An 18,089-nucleotide genomic window follows, 5' to 3' on the forward strand; every position below is an offset into this window, starting at 1 on the left:
CTTCTCGTCGTCAGCACTACGATGTTAAACGGAGACAACCGATAGCCAGTTACTTCGCGCCCTTTACGTCTTACTTTTGCTGTTCCCCGAGTCAAAATTCCATCGTCGACCGCACATCACGGAGGAATGGAAAACCAATCCGCGAAACAAAAAGCCGCTCTCAAAAGAACAAACTCTAAGCCGCTCAACTCAAGCAGAGTAATTCAAAGTAGCTAGACTAGGTGGCGCTAGGTACCGCCCAATTCATGTACTACAAAAATTATTTAATTTTTTTCCGCCACCATTGCACTTCGGGATCCTCTGTATACACGCATGTAGACACATTACGCATACTACAAGCATTAGGTGAACATACATTGAGCGCATACACATACATGGCACATAAAAACATGGATGCAACGGCACACTAACTCGAACACTACAGACGAACTTTGCGTTTCCGTCTTTTATACTGGTCATTTTGAACGCTCGGAATTTCTCGGTGACTGGCTAAGCAATAAAAAATATTCCCAGCATGTTGATTTTTTTCCAGCAATGTCATACCTCTGAGAGTATTTTCAATGGCTCAGGGGATGAATCTCCTATTAAAAAGTAAACGCTCGATCATGCCGTAATTATTTGAAAGCCAATAAATCAAGCCGCTCCAATACGGTTCGAAGCCATGAGTTTGTTTCCCCGCACGGCGCGTCGTAGCCTGTGTTTCTATTGTAGTGTTTGTTTTTCTATTTGTGCTGTTTGCGCACGGCTGCTATTGCGGTCTTGAATTGCTCTCTCTAGAGCGGATATTCACTCAGCTGGAAGTGATGCTTCACGGGCAGAGAAATCGCTTTTCGATCAACTTGAATGCAGTCAAAAGCCGCGACTTTCGTCGTTCGCAAATTAAAGTGAACGGACAAATTAAAGTGAACGTGGGCATTGAAAAGAAGGAAAGTTCGCTGTTCTCCTTTTCACACTAAGTCCGAGCACAGCCGTCGCTGCGATCTAATGTAGCCAATCAAGCAGTGCCACAAATGCATAGTCACGGCGCCCGTCATTTTTTTAAAGTTTACCTGTCAGCGGCTAAACCAAAGACGCGCAGTAAATGCACCGTGGTCCTGCCTTCTTTTCTGCTCATGATTATTTGAACCGGAGATACCGTTCGCAGAGAGACCGCGACCGCCGAGACGATGCACGTTTGGCGCTGGTTTTTTGGCCCCTCGGCTCGCATTGCAGGATACGCTAGGACATACAAGGGGGAAATAAAGTATACATTCTATTCGGGCCACTTCGGGCCGCCATGACAGGGAGCCGAGAACACTTCCGGTTCGGGTGTCGTTTGCATGCTTTTAAAGGGCAACACAACCTCTATGTTGCCTGTGTTCAGCTATTGTTTTTTCGGAAAATATGCTTTGGACCACGGTGCTTTGGACTAATCATGTTAAATATCTCTGCGCTAAACTGGAAAAATCGTAGGAATTATTAATAAACACAGACATATTTTTCCAACAAATGTAAAGAGGCTTTATATATTTCGTTACTTTATTATCATATGTGTTATTGTAATCTTGTCTGGGGAAATACATTTTTCTCGAATTTAAACACATTACATTTACTGCAGAAAAAGGTGATTAGAATAATTGCAAATGTCCCCTACATACACTCAACACAGTCATTGTTTAAATCATACAAAATTCTGAATATGCAACAGGTTTATGATTGTCGATTAACTATGGCGTATAAATATGCGGCTTTTGGGTTCTCAGATATTGTTCTTATACTTTCTGATTTAAAAAAGAAATCTGACTTTTATTCATGTAGACGTCACCAGCCTTGGCAGAATCCGAAGTGTAGTACCAATTAGGGTAACCAGAGAATAAGTTACACTTTGCCTGTTTTATTCAATAGCTACTTTGATAGAAATATTGATGTTTTACATCTATCCAAAAACACTATCCTTGAACTGTTCATTTAGCGTTGCACGTTGTCCATTATATGTAATGCTCACACACTTTGTATATAGATTTTCCTGTGCTCTGTCGTAGCTGCTGAAGGGGGAACCGGTGCTTAGTCTCCGCCCTCCCATTCACCACATGTATCTGTGGTGAAAAATAAACTCATATCGTATCGTATCGTATCTGTCAATACGTTTCCTCTTCCACTGGCTTCCTGAAGTGCCGTAATGCTTCGCAATTGACGGGGCAAGTTTGCTAGGGCAGATCTCCGCGAAATAAAAGATGTAGCGAGCCGCGGCTCTCGAGCGCGAACCGTCTCTGCCACGCGAGCTTCAATTTCACGCTCAACGATAGGTTCGCCTAATTTTGAAATCAAAGATGCACACATCCGACTCTTGTGGAAAACGAAGATACTTAATCGAATGAATCCCACTTGAGTCCTTACGCAAATGGAGATTGATTGAAACATTATTTAATAATCGCCCGGAGATAAGTTTTTACTTTAACCCGAACGCAGGTTTTCATAACATTGAACAACTTGGTACTCCATAAAATATTTAAAACATAAAATAGTTTTATCGTTTAAACTAGAAATTAACGTAAATCTCGTGAAATGCGAATTCTAATCTTTTTTATTGTACAAACATACTTTTTATGAAGTAGCGCCTGGCATTGAGCCCTGGTGTTAGTTTTTGTTGAACTTTTAGGTCTACGGGAATCTGTTTTATAACTTTGTTGCTGAGTTACCACGCGAAACACGAGTTACAACACTTTGCCTTTTCATAAAAAAACACTATTTCAATAAATATGGCAAAATATGCATGCACCAATTTGAAAGAGAAGACGTGAACACAAAATTAAACATTTCCTTCTTCCTTCTATAAATGGAGAATGCCACTTGATTGAAAAAAACTTCAGAAGCCAAGATTGCGTAGAACCATGATTTTAATAATTCCCAAACTTACACTTTATGTTTTCTTTGTTGCAAGCTACATTTTGCGAGATAAATATTGCATTATGCACACACGCACACATTTTTTTTTTTTTTATTGAAAAAAAAGTAAAGAAAAAATAAGAATCTTGACACACGCCTAAACGGCATATCTTCGTCGCGATGTTGAGCACAGAAGCCACCAGTATTGTCGTTGCGGACTTGGGAGCACCGCTTTAATATGTCGAAAGCGCCCGCCTGCTTCTAACATTTACCCAACAATCCGAGACCTTCCAGAAATCGTCGTTATTTTGTCCTTTAAAGTGCCCGTCACATCCGTTGTGTAGATGTCAGATTCCGGCACGGTGATTTTTCTTAATATGCCAGAAGCCTCAAATTGCACGTGCCTGTCGCCTACTACTGTCATTGCGGGGTTGACAAGGGCGAGGTAAGTCACTGGAATGACAAACACGCTGGTGTCTTTCAAGGGGGTCGCGAGCCCCATAGCAAAATATCCACTGATGGTCACTTTACGGCGCCACACATAATCCTGAAAATAACAAGAGCAGCGTAACAAAATAACAAGAGCAGTCAATAAAGCATGAATAATCAGTTGGTCGCGTCATTACAAAATACGTCGGTATCTCGAAAAGAACCTGGCCATTTTCAACCGGCGTTGGGTGTTACAGTAATGCTCAAGGAGGTTTTTCCCGTAAAAGTGAGGTACATCAAATATGAGCTTCTTAATTTTATAAAAATACTTGGTGTACTGGAGGTCTTCCAGTCTTAGTCAAAATATGCAATGGCATAGCAACACACGCAGTGATAATATCGTTACATTTTTTCCAAGACATAGCAAACAAGAGCTTACCTATTTCGAAATATTAGTTTTTCAATTAAAACTGCTTCAAACGCTTGCCTCACAACATTCATATTGATCACGCGTTACCTCTCTTACAAACAACTGGAAACAAATTTTTATTGTGAAATATTACCCAGAGCAGCTAAATCGCGTTTCGCACAGATAGCGTCAACAACAATTATTCGCTTTGATTAAAACATATTAGACTTCTATACAGGAAAGTATCACAAAGGGAAAACTGATAATAAGGGGCTCAACAAAGTTGATCAGACAAACATATAAGAGGGGTAAAACAAAGCGGCTATGATGAAACAAAACAACAACCTACAAAACAACTCAGAATGTTTAGTGCAACTAATGGATATCGTCAACATTTATGAGGCAGAACGTGCATTTCTACTTTCCCCGAAAATAGAAAGTTGGCAGTGGCACCATGGATAGAAATCGCAAATCACGTACTTTTTGGGTGGTGGTGGCGTACCACTCCACTTGAACGGTCCTGTTAGGAGGAACGGTGACACCCGTGGCGACCGAAAACGTCTTGAGCGTCGTTTTAGAGTCTGTCTTGGCAGTTTCTCTTTCGGTCTTAATTCCGACGCTGCCACTCACTCCTAGTGTTTCTTCGAATGTCAGACCTCCCGACAACACAAGGCCGAGGTTGAATCCTAGTTTAACCGTGTAAGATGATTTTTCTTTGCGACTGGTAGAATGCGTGACGGTATACGTTTGACTTGCATTCGCTTCATTGTCATAGAGGTTTGCGTACAGAAGAGTGCTGATCTTCTCCTTTGCTTTTAGCTCACCAATTGTTATCGGGCCGCTTTGGACACTTATTTGAAATCTTTGAAACAAAAGACATATTTAAAACAATTCAATTACAGTCATTGACAAGGTAAAAACGGCCCCATGTAGCACGTCAGAGAAACGCAGAACTTGGCACAAGCGTGGCAATCTTAGGGGCCTATAGTTTCGGCCTTGTACGGTTATAGTTGAAGGCGTTAGTTAACGCCTGACCAATTTCCTTTGAAGTTTCTATGGCTTTTTTTTTTGCTTGCCATATAATTGCTACCCAAGCACCAGACCTGAGCCAAACGATGTGCACATATGAATCGAAGTCAAAATTCTAGCATTTATTTGAATATTTAGGCCCAAAGTTGCCAGATAAAGAGCGAATAACAAGAAGTGAATCCTATACGCCTGCCAATTGTTTGGCGATTTAGAGCCAAAGATGTCAGATGACAGCCAAATTACCGACAGTAAAGCACAACTTGTGCACTTGTTTGGAGATTTAGGGCCAAGAAATCCAGACTCTAGCCAGAGAAGGTGAAGTTTGGCTCTTCTTATACTACTTTGCGCTTGTAAAGCCCAAGTTGTCCAGACAAAAACGTAATTTTGGCCTAAGGAACTGTGTTAGCTAGAGTAGGAGAGAGAGCTTCAGTTGTCCCGCCTCCAGTGCGAGCTTCCTACCCTCGACTATGCTTCGGATTTTCGTGCACCTCGAGCACGCGCACGCAGTCAAAGCACGGTGAAAGGCGTGAGGCGCTTACTGGAGGCCGCGCGCATTCGGAAGACGCGCCCTGCTATTTTCACTTTGTCGGTGACCAAATACATTTTTAAACTAAAGCAGCCATCAATAAACCGTCGATCAGTAATCGCGCGATTAGCTGGCCAAGAGGGAAGCGCGCACGGCAATATCACACTCTCTGGCAATACGCGGGGGGGGGGGGAGGCAAGACAAAACTAGTGTTCCTTACGCCGTAGGAATATCGGCACGCAAATTGTTTTATCGGTATATGTTACATTTTTAAGTCTACAACAGTCAAACGTTCTCTGAGTTACAGATCTGTCTCTTCCTGCTGAGTTTCTCCATTCCAGTGGGCTTTTTTTTTTTTCCGGTAAAATGTTAGCTCGCCTCATATTAGGGAGCTTTAACATGTTTGTTTTTGTTGTTGGTTTCAGTGGAAAACAAAAATCAGGTGCTTCGATGTTGTGGCCGAATCACTCGATCTGAATATCATATAGGAAAAACCCGACTGCTGTTTCGCTATGTTCATAACACCGTGTTGCAAAACCAGAATAAAAAAAAAAAATGAAAAAGGTTCGAGGCCACCTAAGCATGAATTTGTTATGAGCTGTGAATGCGAAAGCATGAGAGTGGGCACAGAGGAGCGGCGGCTATGCGGTCGCTTCCAAATCCCTTCTGCTTCATTCTGCAGATTTTGGCCTTCCTTGGGACAGGGCTACCTCCTCCTCGACAGCCAGCCACCATCTCTGCACCGTCATCATGCACTGTATTCCTGGCGGCTATCGGTGACGACATCGCGCCCGTGTTCGATGCCACAGTTTCGTCCCTCCCCTTCACCAAGCCAGCATCATCGTCAACGACAGCAGGATTCTCTGCGAATTTAAGCGCCTGGTCACCGCAGGACGCTTTCAGTGGGCACAGAGGAGCGGCGGCTATGCGGTCGCTTCAAAATCCCTTCTGCTTCATTCTGCAGGTTCGTAAATACCCATCTTTTCACGTTAAACGACCCTGTAATGGCTTTCTGCTGCTCCTCCAGTGCCCCCTGGTTTTTGTTAGAATTGCTTATATGTGTGTTCACGTTTTTAAGTTACTTTTGTTGTCTGGGGACGTTGAATTAAACCCCGGCCCTATCACTAACGCTGATATTCTGGCTGCCATTGCTGAACAGTCTTCTAAAAACGATGCGCGTCATACCGAAATGGTTGACATGCTAAATCAGGTCAAGGATAACCAGCATCAGCTAGAACTAAAAGTGTTAGACATCAATTCAAGACTTGCAGCAGTCGAATCACTTGTAGAATTACTAGATGTGCCAAAGCATCCTACTGAACTGTCTAATGTTGTTAGTGAGGCCGTCCGAGGCGAAACTACCGTTCTGAATTCAAGACTTAATGAGCTTGAAGATAGATCCCGTCGTGACAATTTACTTTTCTACGGTATCGCCGACACCCTTTCCGAAGACTGGTTGCAGTCAGAATCTCATATCCGCGATAATCTTTCCACAATATTAGGACTAGATCTACCTGGCGAGGCAATATCCCGTGCTCATAGATTAGGCTCATACTCAACTAATAAATGCCGGCCAATAATTGTTAAATTCTCTTCCTCTAAATTCAAGGCGAATGTGTTTTCTCAGCGTTTTAAGTTGAAAGGAACAGGAATTTCAGTCAGCGAGGATTTCTGTCCGGCTACGCGGCAGTTACGTAAAAAGTTAATCGATTTCGGTAAAGGCACCGGTCAGAGGTTCTCGCTCAAACTAAACAGGCTGCACGTTAATCAAAAGGTGTATACTTACTGCCCTGTAACAGATTGTGTTTGCGAAGTGACTCCTAGTCACGCTCGTGAAGCTAACAACGCCGCGTCTCTCCCTCCGGGTGCCAATAATAGTTTCCGCTCCGCAACCGGGCACCGATAACGCAGTTTCCGCACCTGGTCCAAGCAATTATAATTCACACGCGTCATCAACATAACTATGTAAAGGCCCGGCGACTAACGCTATCTCAATATTGTATTCCAACGTGCGAAGCGTGTGCAACAAACGCGACGCTTTGTCATCTCTTATCGACACGTGTACAGCTGATATTGTTATCCTGACCGAAACGTGGCTTTCTAGTAAAATTGCTGACAGTGAAATTTTTGAGTGTGAAGGTATGTACAAATTTTATCGTTTCAATCGTGACTCGCGCTCAGGTGGCGGTGTTCTTATCGCTGTTCGTGATTCTATAATATCGAGCGTTATACCACTTAACCTATCATTATATATAGAGTTCGTGTGTGCCCGTGTACATGTCAGAAACAAGGATTTTATTTTTTGCGCCTGCTATCGACCCCCCGCTTCGTCTAGTACATTTTGCTCTGAGCTTCACGATGTCTTAAATAGATTGGTAGTACGTTTTCTTTCTTCGTCTTTGCTTCTTCTGGGGGATTTTAATTTTCCCACGATTAACTGGAAAAGTGACACCCCCACAGTAAGTGATCACTCATTGCAGGTTCTTTCGTTTCTAAGCCTTTGTCTTGATTTTAATTTAAAGCAACTTGTACAAGAGCCTACACGATGTTCATCTCATTCTTCCAATGTATTAGACCTCATTCTCACCACAACCCCTGAGCTTGTGTCTCCCTTAACATACTTACCAGGTTTAAGTGACCATTGTGTTATTCAGTTCGACCTGCAGGCATCTGCTTCCTCATATAAAGCATTTAAGATTATTCGTGACTACAAAAATGCCGATTTTGTTTTAATTAATAATGAATTAGACACGTTTCTAACTGATTACATCTCACGTTTTCATACGCGAACGGTTGAAGAAAATTGGTCTCTCTTCAAGCAAAAAGTGAGTGACCTAACTGACCAGTACATCCCTCTGAAGCGCATCCGCTCTAATTCACAGGCACCTTGGTTTAACGCACGCCTTAAGCGTCTGCGAAATAAAAAGAAACGGGTATTTCGGCGCGCAAAATTAACAAAAAGTGCTGAGCGCTGGGACGCTTACGAAGCTGCTGATACGGAATATAAACAAGCTGTCGCACAATCAAAGCAGGAGTTTTATCAGTGTACACTTTTTTCTCTTTTAAAAGATAACCCACGAAAGTTTTGGAGCGTGGTCAGCGGTAGTAGATCCAGTGCGGTTGAGCTTTGTGATGCGAATAATGTTCCTGTAGATCTAAACGATTGTTGCAATATCCTGAATAATGTGTTTGCTTCTTATTTTTCCCACACGACTCCTACCTGTTACTCCATTGTTTTCAGCCCTAATTATAGTCCTATGTTTCCTGTTAGTATTGATTCATTTGGTGTCGACTGTTTAATCCAGAAGCTTAAAATTTCTGCGTGTGCTGGGATTGACGGAATCAACTCAAAATTCCTGAAGAGCACCGCCACCTATTCATCTTTGATTCTTTCCGAAATTTTTTCACAGTCTTTGCAGTGTTGCACGTTACCCAACGATTGGAAGGTAGGGAAGGTGGTTCCTTTGCATAAATCAGGTACTGCTCACTCCCCACTTAACTACAGGCCCATATCATTGACTAGTGTGCCGTGTAAATTGCTTGAACATATCATTTACTCTCACCTTGTTGCCTTTCTCGAGTCCAATTCTTTTTTTACTAATTGTCAACACGGGTTCCGAAAATTTTTTTCTTGTGAAACACAGCTCGTATCGTTTACTAATGACCTGATGGTTGCCATTGATGCCGGGCTAATAGTTGACTGCATTTTCTTAGATTTTGCTAAGGCTTTCGATTCTGTCTCGCACGACCTACTTCTCTTGAAACTGAGTAAACTTAATATCGATCCTAACATCTTGGGCTGGATTAAATGTTTTTTTATCTAACCGCTCACAATATGTTTCTGTCAATGGGCATAATTCTTCTACTACTCCTGTAACGTCCGGGGTACCACAGGGATCTGTCCTAGGGCCTCTCTTGTTTTTAGTCTACATTAACGACCTCCCATCGCAAATTGTCTCCTCTATTAAATTGTTCGCGGATGACTGTGTACTTTATCGCGTAATTACTAATGCCCAAGAGTGTGCTATACTACAGTCAGACCTTGACGTAGTTTCTTCTTGGTGCGCTGAATCCCTAATGAAGCTTAACGTTACTAAATGTAAAAGCATGCGTGTTTCGCGACTCTCTAAAAACACTGACCCTGCCATATACATCCTTAATGATATACCATTAGATGCTGTTGCTTCATACAAGTATCTTGGTATTCACATAACTCATAACCTTTCCTGGAACATGCACGTTGACTATGTCTCTAATAATGCTAATCGTATGCTTGGGTTTTTGCGGCGCCATTTTCGTTCCGCTAATCTTCCCGTCAAACTGCAATTATATAAAGCCTTAGTCAGGCCAAAACTCGAATACGCCTGTTCCGTTTGGGATCCGGGTCATGTAACATTATCACACATTCTCGAATCAGTCCAGAACCGAGCAGCCCGTTTTATCCTTTCTAATTATTCTCGTACTGCTAGTGTTTCATCAATGAAGACAACTTTGGACTTACCTGACCTTGCTTTACGCCGTAAATACTTTCGTCTTTGTCTTTTCCATAAAGTGTATTATTCTAATCCAATTCTAAAAGATCAACTACTTTTTCATCCGTCATATGTGTCACCTCGTCACGATCACCAGTGTAAGGTTGGCACGCGACATGTCATACGAACATCTATTTTGACTCTTTTATTCCAAGAACATCTAGCGAATGGAACCACCTCCCTGCCTCCATCGTGTCCATCCAGGACGTCACATACTTCAAGAAGCTTGCCAACGATTACATCTGTACCACCCACTCCTCTCTGTAGAGCCTCCGGGCATTGAGAGTATGAAAATAAATAAATAAATAAATAAATAAAATCATTCTTCCGCTCTCTTAGTTCGTCTGCGGCGCATTGGCGTAGACGGCCACGTTTAGGAAGAGCTCGGCCGTGCGACCTCTACGGAGTCTGCCCGGGCGGGCTCTGGCTCCGCCGCCACCGCTCCCTCCCTTTAAGGGTCTGTTATACTCCGACGTAACGCGCGCGCAGGCGAACGCTGGCCGAAGTCGGCTACGTCACGTCAGTCACGCCGCGTGCGTCAAAAATTCGCCCTCTTTATACTCCGGCGGCCGTGGCGACTCCCGCGGCTGTGCGTCGGTGGGTCGTCAGCGCGGCGCATGCGCAGAATCTGGCCACGAGGGCGGCGTGCTTCCTGCGAGAGTGCGCCATTTCCGGTTCTTTTTCATTTCGAATAGCAGACGAGAATTCTCGCGCTTCTTGAGCGCCAAGTTCGAGCGATGGCGTGGACGTACCTTGCCCGACGAAAACTCGCGCTTGCACTGTTGGTGCACCGCCTCCGCCGCAAGCGTAGGTGGTAAATGTTTATACGCTACATCTTTGACAAGCGCACGGTCTACGGTACTCAAGCTTCCTCGTGTCGTAGAAACACAGGTGAGGACGAATTCCCTCGATCAGCATCTCGACCCCCGACCGAGTCCGATTCTTCGAACATGGCGCCACACGAAGTGCTCCCGTCGTCTGCTATTGCTCGTATTCGCCGCGCTTCCCGCGCGAGGGCTGCCGAGAGCCAGCGCGTGATGCATCCTGGTCCGGCGTCGCCGGCGCGGCCGGCGCGGAATACGGCATGCTCCATTTTGGCGTCGAGGTGGTCAGGCTGCGTCGAACGCCGCCGATCGCGTCGGTTACGCCACGACGCCGGAGTATAGAGCGTCGGGTTTTCGCCGACGTGACGTCGCTATGACGCGCACGCGCGCGCGCACGCGTTACGTCGGAGTATAACAGAGCCTTTACCGGCGGCCGCGCCGCTGCGAGCGCTGCGCCGCAATAGAAAGGGCTTCTCTGGTGGATTCTTTTTTAAGCTTACGCCGCACGAGAGCCAATGGGGGCCTCGTTCCTTGATGACGCGCGCCTGCCAATGGGAGCATAGTCCATCAGAAATGGACTTCAATCGGGAAAATGGATTTTAGGCGCCGTTTGGCCAACGTTAGGCGTGGTTTCAAAGCTGATGACGTCGGTTCGCTCCATAGAACAGTTAATGCTTTCGCATTAAAATACATTATGTAGAATAAAAATTTCGTAATATACTTCCAATTGTGCGAAAGTTAAGCCTGAGTTTCAGTTACTTTGGAGTTGCGAAGAGATCTTTCATTTCCTGGCGCTTCGACCACAAATCAGTCCACTTCACTTGAGTTTTGTAGACTCTTCTAAAAACGCCAACGAACTTCTTCAACGCATCCTCGAGATTGAAGACCTCCGGTGTGTTCTCTGCAGAGAGAAGCAAAGCGATTAAGCAGGTTGAGGTGGTCAGGTTTAAATTGCTCACAAATGTATCTTAATATAAAAACTCAAGTATCAACTAAAGAAAAAAAAATGAAACTCGATATTCACACCAGAAAATAATGTTGGTCAGGTTGGTGAACGCCCATGCTAAATAAAGACAACGCGAACAAAAACGAGGACAAAGGGATACAAAGGGCAGGAGCAAGCGACACGGCTCTACATTTGAAATAGACCCTCCATCAAGAAGGCTAGTTGACGCATAATACACCGGGTTATAATTTTTATTCGAAACAGATTTTTTTTTTAAAAAAGCGTCTTTACTGCTACCTGAATGCCGTTTTCGCTATAGGTTTCCTGAGCTTGGCGGATACTCGAGGGGCGAACAACCGTCACAGGTTGGTGAGTAACTAACTAAGCTCGTTAATTTACTTCTTAATTGGTGCAAATAAACTTATGGTTCCAATTACAAACTTAATGAGCGTTATTGAAAACCACAGAATCAACTCTTTTTAAAACGACTTGAAGCTCGTGGGAAAGTCGGGGGTGCGCCAAAATTATCACTCGTGCAGCAGGGGCAAAGCAAGCAGTGGCGGAACGCGATAACGAACTAATCATCTGCGTTCTGCCACTGCTAGCTTTGCGCCTGCTTCCCGAGTGGTAACTTTGGCTCGCCCCCGACTATCCCACGAGCTTCAAGTCGTTCCAAAAAGAGTTGATTCAGTGGTTTTTGATGACCTCAGTAAGTTTGTAATCGAAACCATAACTATAGTTGCACTAATTAAAAGATAATTAACGCATTTTAGTTAGTTGCTCTCCAGACAGTGACGGTTGTTTCCCCTCGAACGTCCGCCGAGCTTAGAAAACGTATAGTGAACGTATAACGTAGCAGTAAATACACCTCGTTTTTTTTTTTTCTTTTTTGAAAAAAGACTGTTTGGATTAAAAAGAAATATCACCCGGTATAAAAGTAGAAGGAGTCCCTTTGTGTAAGCCAACCTTCAATACTTCTGCTAAAAAACGAGCTGGCATTTTTTTTGTTTTGCATTTTGATTTTTTTTTTGTCATTTTGTTTCCGGTGCTTATTTTGTTAGCGTGGCCTCGAGTTCGGAAATGAGAATTACATAATAATGTCATTATACCATGTACTATTCGGCGACAGCTTAAAAAAATGCACGGCGTGACTGCTTGCCCCTTGATTCGTTCTTCCGCGTTCTTATCAGCTAGCGTCGCAAATCTTATTGGTTGGAAAGCGACGTTAACGTGTTCTGCACTCGCCAAGTCATGCCTTCGTTGACAAGGACCTTAGGAATGTGCACGCTCATCCGGAATAGAAGTGCCGTGTTTGTATCTCTTTCTTTTTTTCAGAATAAACTTTGAGTTGCCAGCGGACAATTCGTTCTGTCTCTTTTTCTTTTTTACTTTTTTATTCGCGCCTGGCGTATGAACATTTCTAAATACTGCACTGCATTTCGCCGTAGGTGAAAGTGCAGCCTATACTACGAGACCGAGTCCAATCAAGACGGACCTAAAACTCAATGTCACGGTGTTTGTCTTTCTTGTCGGTACATGTTAATCCCCGCCAAACTAATAAAGCGCCGTGAATGTGCTTTGGCCATGTGCTTTTTCTTACTCTTCTGTGAAGGGTAAGGATGTGTGGGGATTTGGCGGCCAAGTCCTACTAAGCTGGCTTGTTCCTTCGTTATAGCGTCAACTCATCTTGATCTGCCTCGTGCCGTCGCCCTTTCCACCATTCGTCAAGCTCGGCTCGTGCCTGGCTCCGGTTTGTCGACTTTAGAATCACACAAGAAGTTACATCTGGTGGACAAGACGTCTCAGTGCTCAAGAGGACTGTCGTCCTTCACAGACGAGGGATTAGCGGCCAGGTGTACACCCTACTATGTTGGCTTGTTCCTTTGAGTGAACAGAACTTAAATCTTCCTTTTGTTTCAAAATATTCTTCAAGTTTTTGTGTCCGAAAATCCCTGCAAATCCGTGTGAATATCTGTGATTCCTTTGTACTGTCGTGGGGGTTGATTAGGGCACGTACAGAGTTGGTATTGGATGTTTTGTTCCGCGAAAAAGTAATCGTCCCTTTAGTTCGCAGCGCCATGTTTTGAACGTCAAATCAGTGTGTCCCAGCGCGAAAATCCTGCTTCTGTCATTATGCATTGCGCAACTGTTGCTTTGCGCGGGAGATGTTGAGGCTAATCCGGGATCTGACAAGAAGGATCTGGTCCTAGAGTCCTTTCAGGGTGGCATTTCTTCGAACGAAAGGGACCAGAGAGAAACTACAGCTACACTAGCGGGCATTAACGCAGGAATTACAGACATATCACGGCATGTGTCGTATCTTGAAGAATCTCTTCGCGAGGTTACTCACTTAAAAGCGGAAGTGAAATCTCTGAATCTGACGGTTTCTAAGCTCAAAACAGAGATCAAAGGCAACACCACCAGGCAACACAGAATGGAACATGTAATTGGTGTCGTTCACGACTTGAACAATCGTCTTCGTAGAAATAACCTAATAACGAAAGACCTACCTGAACAAGAACACGAAACCTGGAACGACTCAGAGAAAAACGTTCACGTGTTCTTCTCAACCCATCTAAACATCACCTCCGGTGAAATCGAGCGCGCGTACCGGATTGGGCGGCCTAGGGCTGGGACAAATAGGCCGAGAGTTATAAAATTTCTGAGTTACAAATGCAAGTGCAAGGTCTTAAAGGGAAGATGGGGCACTTCTACATTTGAGAAAAAACGCTTGAATTACGTTCATTTGGCCTTTAGAATAACAGATATCAAAATTATATTTCAATGCGACGCGCCGGAGAGCCACAAGAGCAATTTCAATATAGGGCTGAAGCCCCGCCCCCCTAGCCTTGGGCAGCCAAAAGAGCCGTCGATGACGTCACGGACAGCGACTGTCTTTCGCGTTTTTCTCGCGTTTAACAATACTTACGCAGCAAATGGTTTGGGTATTCGGGTTCACGGGGTAAAAATACACTAGAATTCACTTCTAACTCATTTTTTCCAAGAAGCTCCGTAGCTTCCCTTTAAGCAATGCTCCCAGGTTGAAAAACCTGATTTCCCCTAAATTCTGGATTGAAGAGGATTTTCCGCCCCAGTGTGCAGCATGCCCGCAAGAAACTTCGTGACGATGCAAAGAAAACCGAGGTTCAAATAGATTCCGACTATCATACGATGAGCTTACATTGAACGATGTTGCTTACTCCTACGATGCAAACAGTGATAAGGTTATCTCAATTTCCCGAGGCAATAGGATAGACCACCGCCCATGACCTCAAAATAAGTATAAAACAAACTCTTGCCCCACTACGCAGATTGGCCCGCTCTCTTTCCTGGTAGCCAACTTCCGCAGTCTATTGCCGAAGCAAGATGACTTGATGGCTTGTATTGACTCTTGTTTTGTTGATGTTGTTTTGGGAACAGAAACCTGGCTTACTTCGATAATTCCGAAATCAGAGCTGTCTCTCGCTAACTCGTTTACTATTTATCGCAAAGATCGAACTGGTACCAAGGGAGGCGGAGATATGGCAGCTGTCAGAAACACCATTCCATCCTCTTTGCTTTCCTTTCATAGCTCTCTCGAAATTTTATGGATTGCCGTTTAACTATCTTTTCAGACGTGTTTAATCGGGGTGTGTTACAGGCCCCCTAGCTCCTCCAGCCGACTTTATTGAAAATATAAATACAGTTATGAACGAAGTTCATTCTAAATTCCCTCACTGCCCTCTCATATTAGCTGGCGATTTTAACTACCCCGGTATTGATTGGGCTGCATGTGCAGTGTCCGATGAATGCCCCTCCCTAAAATGAGTGCCGGAAATTGTTGGAAATGGCCGACTAATTTAATATGCAGCAAATGATTACCACGCCTACTCTTGAAGATGCAGTTGTAGACTTAATTTTCACCACCCATCCCGTGCATGCATCTGTACGCGTCATCGACAAAATTAGTTATCATTGTATTATCCACTGCGCTTTTGTCCTGACTGTAAACAAACGGGACCACATTAACAAAGAAATTTTGGATTATAAGAGAGTTGACACGGAAACTTTGTATTCTGTACTAAGTGAATTTTCTCGTACATTCCTGAGTGGGTTTGATGAACGGTGTCTAAACGACAATTGGATCCTTTTGGGATAAGTAACTGGAGGCGCAGGCTGTATGTGCACCCACTATAAAAATCGCCCCTAGCCTGCACAAGCCGTGGTTTACGACGAGAATTAAACGCTATCTACAAAAAAAAAGGAAAGGAACGTCTGTATATTTGTGCCGTGCTTTCACACAGTCAGCACAATTGAACCATTTATCATGCTCACTAAGTATTCTACAAAAACATAATAAAAAATGCCAAGCAACGTTTTTTCGATGACGCTGTCTCAAACATGCTTCGATCTGGCGCAAAAAAGCACTTGAACGTAATAAATCCAAAGCCAACTCCAGTATTACCTTGTATTATTTGTGACGACGGATCAGTACAAACTTCACATCAATTAGCTGTTAGTTTTAATACTTTTTTAGCAGTGTTTTTACTGAGGAAAACGTGTTTCCACATCCTACTTTTATTTCCTCACTTACCGAAAATATAGTGAACGATATTGTCATTTCTAGTTACGGAGTTGAGTGTGCCATTGTTCGCTTGCCAACTAACTCTAGCCCAGGTCCCGACGGAATATCAACTAAGCTTTTAAAATTAACCAAACACACATCTGGAGTTCTACTGCGCAGGCTGTTCCAACGATCCCTCTCCAGTGGTCAACTACCTGATGACTGGAAACTCGCTCATGTCATTCCAATTTTCAAAGCCGGAGATAAAAATAATTTCAATAACTACAGACCCATATCGCTCACTTCCGTTTCATATAAAATCTTAGAACATATACTTTCATCACAGATTATGACCTACTTATCTTCAAACAGCCTTATTTTTTCAAATCATCATGGGTTTCAACGCGGTCATTCCTGCGAAACAGAACTATTTGAATTGATTACTGACCTTCACATTGCTGTTCACTCCTCTCGTAATACCGATGCTATTTTTATTGATGTTGCTAAAGATTTTGATCGGGTTCCCCATAACAGACTAATATACAAATCAGAAACTATGAATATAAACGCTTTCGTTATTCAATGGATAACTGCTTTTTTAACAAACAGCTTTCAATCTGCTTTAATTAACAAGTGTGTCTCCTCCCCTTTGCCGGTGAAGTCTGGCGTCCCTCAGGGCTCTGTCCTCGGTCCGGTATTGTTTCTTTTATATATATATATGACCTTCACCCAAACATTCAATCTACCATACGTCTCTTCGCGGACGATTGGGTCATTTATCGGGTCATTTCTAACCCCCTGGATTTTCGCATACTCCAACGGGACCTAGACATTGTCCAGCGATGGTGTACCGCATGGTTAATGCAAATAAACACTAACAAAACTAAAGCTGTCAGTTTTACAATGAAATTACAAACCACTCATCGCGCGTACATGATTGGAGAGGACCGCATTGAAAACGTTACGTCGATTAAATACCTCGGCGTCCACCCAACAGCTAACTTATCATGGAACCTTCATATTGAACGTGTAATCCGCAAAGCTTCCAGAACTCTTGGTTTTCTTAAAAGCTCTTTATTTCAAGCTAACAAAGAAACCAAACTCCTCGCCTATACTACCCTCGTCAGGTCACAGTTGCAATATGCATCCATCATGTGGCACCCTCATCAGCTTTACTTAACCAACCATATTGAGGCACTTCAAAATAAAGCTGCAAGATTTATAACCCGCGACTTCTCCCGTACTTCCAGTGTGTCTAACATAAAACGTAACCTCAACCTAACCCAACTGCAGTACAGAAGATGTATTGCTCCCATGTCATTTTTCCACGAGCTCTATCATGGATCATCTCCGTACAGGACCTCATTCATTCAGCCCGCTCATCGTGTTTCGTCTCGCGTTGATCATTACTTTAAAGTATCGCCCATCTTTGCCCGCACTAACTTGTTCGAGAGTTCCCCTCTGGTTCTTGCCATCTCCGAATAGAACAGCCTGCCCAGAGAAATCGCGTTAATCACTTCACCCCATATGTTCATTAGTTCTTTAAGTAATATGGACCAACTTATATAGTGTTGGTTTGTGTCATGTTTTCATCTAGTGTTCTTCTTATTTATATTGTTTATTGATTGTCACTTACCCAATTGTATTAAACTTTGTACTATCGCTCCCCCCCCCCCCCCCCCTACGTAATGCCCGTTTGGGCCCTTTAGAGTAAATAAATAAATAAATCTGTATCACATGTGCTTTGACTTTGCTCTGACATACGCTGAAACAAAGCGTACCATTTAAGCAAGCTCGTTTAACATTACGTTATGTATTAATCGGGGCTGAGTAACGTAATGTCACACCCACCTGAATCTTAATATGTTTACAAGAATTCATGATTTATCTAAATAAAAAAAAAATATTAGAAAAGTTTAGGCTCAAATACACGCTGTGAAAGTGGTTGGAGAGCAAAGCTGTGGTATCCCCTGCAACGATTGCCCA

General features: G+C 43.5%; 1 protein-coding gene across 1 annotated transcript in view; it reads right to left on the minus strand.

Annotated features, from left to right (window-relative positions):
- Positions 1–2,992: 2,992 nt before the first annotated feature.
- LOC120843051 overlaps positions 2,993–18,089 on the minus strand; it is a 29,268-nt gene continuing 14,171 nt past the window's right edge. The window contains exons 3-5 of the mRNA XM_040214258.2: positions 11,374–11,515; positions 4,184–4,565; positions 2,993–3,412 (exon numbers count right to left, since the gene is read on the minus strand). Of these exons, the coding sequence (XP_040070192.1) occupies positions 3,134–3,412; positions 4,184–4,565; positions 11,374–11,515 (803 nt within the window). The 3' untranslated portion in view covers positions 2,993–3,133. The remainder of the gene's footprint in view (positions 3,413–4,183; positions 4,566–11,373; positions 11,516–18,089) is intronic.

Source organism: Ixodes scapularis, unplaced genomic scaffold (assembly GCF_016920785.2).
Source record: "Ixodes scapularis isolate PalLabHiFi unplaced genomic scaffold, ASM1692078v2 PGA_scaffold13__105_contigs__length_92229423, whole genome shotgun sequence".
Lineage (NCBI taxonomy): Eukaryota > Metazoa > Arthropoda > Arachnida > Ixodida > Ixodidae > Ixodes > Ixodes scapularis.